The sequence below is a fragment of the Priapulus caudatus genome, unplaced genomic scaffold (assembly GCF_000485595.1).
Source record: "Priapulus caudatus unplaced genomic scaffold, Priapulus_caudatus-5.0.1 Scaffold1274, whole genome shotgun sequence".
Classification (NCBI taxonomy): domain Eukaryota; kingdom Metazoa; phylum Priapulida; class Priapulimorpha; order Priapulimorphida; family Priapulidae; genus Priapulus; species Priapulus caudatus.
Window position 1 is genome coordinate 32097 of NW_014578335.1, and position 7862 is coordinate 39958.

The window sequence follows — 7862 nt, forward strand, 5'->3', positions numbered from 1 at the left end:
TTAAACAGCAGAGGAGAGACAACAGAAAATAATTAGCTATTTGGTGTCAAAATGCTAGTTTTTAATCGAAATACATTTTGTATTGTAGTTCAATTAGCAGAATTTCGTCAAATAAAACTCAAATAAAGCAATTCAAATATGTGATAACAACACATGGGACATGTATAGTAATATTCACACAACTCAACTGTTTCTGTCACAAGTAAAGCATAGCTACTCCAAATATCTGTATAAGACTTTGGTCTTGCAAATACTAACACAAAATATGTTTCGATCAGCTTGGAATTCACAGTGCTATAATACCGTACACGTTAAAACCCAATATAGGGCTTATAGATTTGCCAAGATATGTGTGATCAGTCAAATTGTCTGTATATGCTATCTAGGGGGAGAGGTTACAAGCACAGTCACCCCAATACCAGTCTTTACCACTGGTTCCTAACTGTAATCACAATGCACATTGGTCACTTAGCTCTTGACACACTCTCCTTCGCACCAACAGAGACCTGAACATTTCAGAGCTGCTTTTTTGCACTTGCATCGGTTGTTGCAGCCTTTCTTGCAGCCACATGATACCAACTCGTAACAGATCCGTGAAGCTTCTGGAAGGGTGGTCCAGAAGGGCTGATACTGGTTGTCATCACTGCGGACCCATCCCCACCTTGTTGGTGAAGGCAGTACTTGCTGGGGTAACAAGAGCTGTCCCCAAACGTGGCCTCCCTGATATACTGCCCTCTTCACATGCTGCTCCAGAGCTGCTCGGGTTGGTGGAATGCTTTGCACTGAGTTCTTCCTCCCAAAGATTTTCTTCCGTGCAAGGTTGACATCATGACTGGTACTTGTACGGTCGTACATTAAAATGACAAATCGTTCAATGACACGCATACCGTCATCGGGGACATCATCTGGAGCACTAGACAGGTCCAAGAGAGTGTTTGTGAGCTCCGGCATCGCCTTCCAAGTAGCCCAAGCTGTCCTTTTGCCATGTCCAAGGAATGCCGAGACCGTATCGCATCCAGTCAGCGCATGAAACATCGGGAGAGCTCGTGACTTGTCTGGTCCTAGACTAACGGCAAGTTCATGTGCTGCCAAATACCGGAAACTGGTTCCTGTACCAAAAGCCAGCCACAGTTCAGAATCAGCAGGAAGAGTTTGTGCTACAGCTACTGCCAAGACAACAACATCTGTGTCAACAGTACGAACGAGAATCTTCTCATGTCCATGTCTCGACGCATGTGCTACATGCAGGAACATCCGACTATCAGCCTCTTCATGATTGCATGGACCAAGTGATTCCAGGTCCTCTTGTAGTGGAGTGCTCTCAACGTTTTCGCCAACAGTGACTACTAGCTCTTTTCCATGCTCAAAGATCGATTCAACGAGGACCATCGACAGGAACTGGAAAAGCTCCGTTTTGTTGCTGTCGACTCGGAGGAAATTCTGCCAGTTAGCTGGTGTCGTGGCAGATCCAACGACGCGTCTACGAACGCCCATTCCACGTTTTGCTCTGGCGGTTGATTTGAGGCTGTCTGTCACATAACTGTCCCATACCAAGTCCAGCCGTCTGGCACGCTGCAGCTGTGAGGATATGTACGGTTTGAAGATCACATTGGCATATTCGTCAAATGTCCTTGTGGTGCCCGGTTTCATCATTTGTACGATAGCTGCTCCATCCAGGATGACACTGGTGACAACTGGTGCATCTGATTTAGCCTTGGAAAGTTCTTCCATGCAATTCAGTAGATCGCTCTTGCTGCCAAGACGAAGATTCCCTCCTTCTGATAATGATGGAGGATAAGCACGGTTCTCATGTTGAAAAAAGTCATCCAGATTCCCATCACGCGTCTGGCATCCAATGTACATTCGTGAGAATAGCTCCATATCACCCTTCATTGTAGTGAGAGCTTGCTTGCTTTTTGGTACAGGCTTGATGGTGGGTGTGTTGAATAGAGGTAGCTTGTTCCGGCTGATGACATCATGGAGCGATTTGGATCGGTCTATCAAGCGGTCTTTCGTAAATAATTCAAACTGATCTTTTCCAATCTTCAGGGCATTTCGGACAGTTTCCACTACGGCAGGCGCTGCCATTTCCTTCGTGTCAAGCACTATCAGGTCATCCTTGCTTTCTTCTTCAAATGGGTTTCCAAGTTCCTCAAGCACAGCCACAAGTGAGGTCACATCTTTCGCATATGCCTTCTGGACTCCAGCTGTTTGGTCATGGTGCCGTGTGTCAGTTTGCTTCTTCTTGTATTGCTGTGCATCGTCAAACTCACCAATGACTCTGGAAACCTCGGGTCCGGCCACCATCCATCGACGCAGGGCATTTGGATTGTCAGTCAAACCAACCGCGCCACCGTCTCCCTTGATACAAGCATTGTTCTGCTCATGTGCCTGGTCTATAGGAATAGCCGAGAATACATTCTTGCTCTTTTGCACTGTGAAGTGACCCGCACAGAATTCTGCGTATACTTCTGGATGCTTGAGATGTAGTTCCGACATATCTAGCAAGTGCACAGCAATCCACCGAGAGTAATGCGTATGGTCCAATGCAAAGAACCACGGGATCAGTTCTGTTAAGGCGTCCAAGTACATAGTGAAGTTTGCCTCCCGTAATGACCGCACATAAACCAGAATGCAAATTTCAAGTGCCATCACGGTCGCCCAGTATTGGAACTGGGGAATGCTCTTCGCTGCATTGTGACACCAGTTGTCAAAGCTGGGAAGGTCCTGTCCGGTTTCTGTGAGTGTCTGACAGTGGCGATCAAAAGCACGACGTTGCAGGATGTACAGAGCAGCAGCTGTAACTTGGTGTGCTCGACGTGTACGTGTGATATGAGTTGCTCGAAGAAAGGAATCAGCTGTTCCAGCTGTTGCAATTCCTGCCTGTTCCAGCACTTGCGGCCATCCACTTCCTTGCAACCAGTCACCTGCGGTTTTGAGAGCAGCCAGTTCAATGTGGAGACCACCAAACATAATCACAAACTTGTCTTCTGAGTATTGTGCAGGCCACTTCCATTGAATCTGTTTGGCGATGGCATACAACGGTTGGTCGAAGACGAGAACAGGCACTTGTCCTTCATGCAATTTTCACAACATTCATTGAATGTCGTATCATCGCAACTGTGTGAGCACTCTCGTGGAACAGTGGTAGCAGGGATGTTGGCGTGATATGGTGCTCATCTTGTTGTTGCTTATTCGCATGGTATGCGGCCCAGGAGATGTTCTGTGGAGTATCTTCTGCTGTGCCCTCGAGAACCACTCTGGAATTCTCCATCCATCCATACTCGTCATCCCTATGTTGCTGAAAGTTGTTCCGCTTAAGTGATGTCAGGCGTGTAGCTGGAATTGGTGTGCCTTTGATGCTTGATTCCACTGGAGGCACATCAGTATAGTAGTGTGGCAGGTGACTGATGGTTTTGGAGACAGAGTCACCTTCAATAACAACGATTCCACGATCAACACCATCATCGTCAGCATTGGCATGCTGTATAAGTGAGATACCAGTTCCATGGAAAGAATCTTTTGCAGTGGTGGAGCTGGGGTTGTGGTCGATGTTATCCACTGCCGCTGTAGTAAATACCTTGCCTCTCAGACTTGGTGGACAGACAACCTGTTCATTTTCAAACCGTTGGCAAACACTGTTTCCCATATCTGCAGAAAGACGGAGCACTCTGTCGTATGGAATGCTGAGACCGAGGTTGAATAGTCGGTCGACCAGCTCTCGCTTCCTGGTTTGTGCGTGTAACATGAGTCCAACATAAATAGGAAGAGGTGTTTCCTGGTCGGTGTTGTGTCTGACATATTGCACGGCATCCTTTTGTTTACGTCTATGCGTGGGCCTACTTTGGTATTTGAACAGCTGTGCAATTGAAAGAGCTGCTGGTGTCATGGCTTCACGGGATTGATCTTTGATGTTTGGTCCCTCTAGAATCATATTAACTAGTGCTAGTAGAAGCTTTGGCACGGAGTTCTCTTGGCAGTTCTCCTGAAATGATCCATTGAAGGGTGTTGATTGATCAAATATATGTCGGCGAACGATCTGTGCTGCACGTGCAAGATGCACTGCATCATTGTCCATGTCTTTTTCACATGCTTTGGCAAGTGCAGGACCAATGTCATCTTGAAATGCCAGGAGAATATCTGTACCCTTTAAATGTGCTTGCAGATCAGGAAATTGGGCTAGCAATCGTAGCTTCAATCGTGTAGTGTGTACTTTTGTGTTGATTACACCTCCCAGTTGTTTTATCCTCGACCCATACATGTCTGCAAGATTAGTCAACTTGAAAACGGGAGCAGTACCTTCTTCCATGCGCTTGTCTTCTATGTACATTACCAACTCTGCAAATACAATTCCAGACACTGTGCGGTCATTATCTGTATCGTTCGGTGTGTCTCTCTTTGCTGATCGCGCACGATTGTGCAGGCGACTCAAACAGTTCTTATGGTACTTGTGTTCCAGTGCAACCATGTCACCTAACGATAGCTTGCCCAATAGCTCATTGTCCTCTACTAGTATTGCACTGGCTCTTACATGGCTATCCATTTCCATGGTTAATACTTGGTGTAGCAGTCCATCATTCTTTGATTGTCCGCAGAAAATACAGACGGCTTCAGTAGATTCACACGATGATGAGCGTCTTCTAACTCTTGCGGCTCCTTCCATCACACTACTGCTGCCAGAATCATCATCTGGTGTCTTTCTTTTAGTGGAAGCTCTTTTCAACTTTGTATTATTGTAGCGCAAGGCACATGATTTGTGCCACTTGGCCTTGTGATCAAGCATCGTCGATGCAATTCCCTGTCCATCATCCAGTGCGCTCAACGAAATGGTTTTGGGCAGCTGTCCGAGATCTCTAAACTTTACAAGATTTTCAGCCAAGGACTTGTAACCGCTGCCAACATCTGCTCTCAATAAATTGGCGGGACATTGCAAAACTTCATTTTTTCTGTCTTGACAAATAACACACTGTTCCCAATTGATTAAGTCTGCCACTGCTGTGGAAGCTGCAGTAGTATCGGCTACTTTGAATTTCTGTGACATTGTTTATATGACGAGGGTGAATTCAGGACCTTCTCAAATCACGAATCGCTGTTTCGCTGTTTACTACCTGAAACATATATGAAATTGACATATTAGATGTATATTTATTTTTTATTTATGGCCAATTAGTAACAAAGAATGAGTCTAGTATCAGTATTGAAATAGATATTTGATATACTTAAAAACTGTAGTAATAATGTCATTTTGCCCAATTAACAATAGTTAATATATTGGTTAATATTGGTGAAAAGCTAGCATTTTGACACCAAAATTAAATACAAATGATGTTGTCTCTCATCTGCTGCTTCAGATTAAATATATTACTATTAACATGTGTTCCTGATTATAAAACGGTCATTTTGATACCTTACTGGTCGAATTTGGTTGAGTAATAAAACTCTTGTGATTATTTCATTTTCTGGTACATTTATCATGGCGGCCATTTTGGTGACGTCATACTGAACACATGCTACATTGAAACACAGTGTTACTTATCTTTATAACATGAATGCCATCCAGGTATCGAATTATGTATAATTGCGTGATTTTTTTGTATGACAATTAGAACTAAAATACTTGCAAATTTATCGCAAAAATAGCATTTTGGCGGCCATTTTAAGTCGCCATCTTGAATTTGAAGCACATGAGAAGACCAAAACTATTATAAATCAATTGTGTGGGTTCTGAAACATATATGCAGTTGTTTACTCTAGGTTTGTATGTGTATTTTTGACATATATAGGGTATTTGTAAAAGTATGAATTTTTTTAGGCCATCTTGGAAAATGGCGGCTATGAGGTAAAATTCGCGATGGCTCCATATCTGAAAAAATCCACAATACAATAATCTATATGTACACAAAAAATGGTGCTTTCTTCACAAAGTGCACAATACCATCGAATTATGGTCCTTAGCCGCTGCACTAACGTGCGGGCGGAGGCGTAGGACAATGCCACGAGCGGGCGGGGGCGGACGGGTGTTGAGTTGTATAGATATAGTTGGCTGTGGAAAGTTTACCGTCAGCTATATTGACCACACAATCCCGTGCCGCCGGTCATACGGGCCGGTAGCCAGTCTCGCATATGTTACGCGAAATCTTAAGATCGCGCAGCGCAATCTACCAATTTTATATAGGCTATAGTGTTATTATGGTAATATATATAAGCAGTAAGTGGACCCCTGTTTTGCAGGCAGGTTTATCAGCGTGAGTTGGGGTGCTAGAGTTCGATGAGACTAATTGCGCAGGCCCGGTTTTGCAGGGTTTTGCAGGCAGGTTTATCAGCGTGGGTTGGGGTAGGCCCTACGTGCTAGTGTGGAGCTTTCAGGGGGGCTGACGTCCTAAAACCAAACGACTTCATTAGCCACGGGTAAGCTACGTCAGAGCTGTATATAGAGAGAGTAGCGACAATGGGGGTCCACTTACTGCTTATATACGTGCCACGAGCTCGAGAGAGCAACACATCGAAAGTCTGTTTTGGCCACGAGCTCGGGAGAGCAACCCACGTCGCAAGGATCACCTACAAGCCACCTACGAGCTCAATTGAGCATCGCCGACTGCAAGGGGAAGGCCGACCTGAAGGTCTTAATCACACGCGAACGCACAGCGCGTGCACGGATTCGAGGAGCGCCGCCTCGGACGTTACGAGGAGCCACGCTTCTATCAACACGAGCCGAGCAGCGGCAGCACTCGACGAAGAGCGAGAACGAGGAGCGACGCCGAAGGCGTTAAGACATTAGAATGGAGAATAGTTAAGACAAACAGATAATAATTGAAATAAGCAACGTAAACGTTACATACGTATATTCTATATATATGCTATATTTTAGAGACGCTAAGTCGATGTTATTCGTATAAGGTAAATAAAGTCATCAATTGTATAAAGAAAATATAAGGACTTGGTTTCATTTCACTCTGGGGTTTTCTTGCTACTGCATCACCGTCATGCCTTTACGGTAGGAGCGAAATCTGCTCCCAAATCAAACAAATTACACGTGTTAACCTTAGCACGTGTGAAAATCCAGTTGCGGCCACCCATAGGGCCACTAGATTAGAGATCAATGAGATTGCCGCACGCGGTCGGCCGATCGGTTAATTGCGCGGATCGTAAAATGTGCACACAACACATAGACTTGAGTTTGTTTACATCGTGAATCTTCAGCAATTTTACAGATTTTACTGCATCTAGCATCTGCATCAAGCGTAGCTTTTTATAACATCTGGTGTATCCACGTTTGACAACTGTCTTCTGTAGTATATTATGCATGGATGACAAGGTAGCCAAAGCACGCTATCTTGAGAAAAGTGCGTGCATTGGGAAGCGAGACCCGTACCAAATAGACAATGGCGAATGGAGTGAAGATTCACATTGTGTTTTGATCACGCTAGGCAGCCTAAAAAAGCTGTGTGGCACTTTCTCTGATACCGATTGCTGCAAGTGACATCACGTACCGCATGAGAACGGCATTGTGATGGATTTGCTTAATAGGCGAATACACTGAGCAGAGAACAGTGCATTGGGCCATGTACTTGTACAATGACTGAACTAGTACCATAGACAAAGAATAACTAGTACTGACTACCAGCATGGCCATCGGCGTTGCATTATGGGTAATTTAAAAATGTGCTAAAAACTCTCTATAGGTACTACCGGGGCGCCATGCAGGACAGGCGTTTTTGTACCTATAAACTTGACAAAAATGAGTTTTGTGGGACAAAACTCAATTTTGTCTAACAAAAGTCAATTTTGTGAACACAAAACTCAATTCTGTCAATCCTGTTCCACAAAACTCAATTTTGTGAACACAAAACTCAATTCTGTCA

The 7862-nt window shown here is 44.5% G+C and overlaps 1 protein-coding gene across 1 annotated transcript; it reads right to left on the reverse strand.

Moving 5' to 3' along the window:
• Positions 1–3076: 3076 nt before the first annotated feature.
• Positions 3077–5425, reverse strand: LOC106816067. The gene is made up of 2 exons (XM_014820623.1): positions 5408–5425; positions 3077–5108 (listed from the first exon to the last, which is right to left on the reverse strand). Exon 2 carries the CDS (start codon positions 5039–5041, stop codon positions 3077–3079), a length of 1965 nt encoding a protein of 654 aa, XP_014676109.1. The 5' UTR covers positions 5042–5108; positions 5408–5425.
• Positions 5426–7862: the final 2437 nt, after the last annotated feature.

Excerpts from the sequence above, each read along its gene's own strand:
- LOC106816067 (XM_014820623.1), bottom strand. The coding sequence starts at position 5,041 with ATGTCACAGAAATTCAAAGTAGCCGATACTACTGCAGCTTCCACAGCA.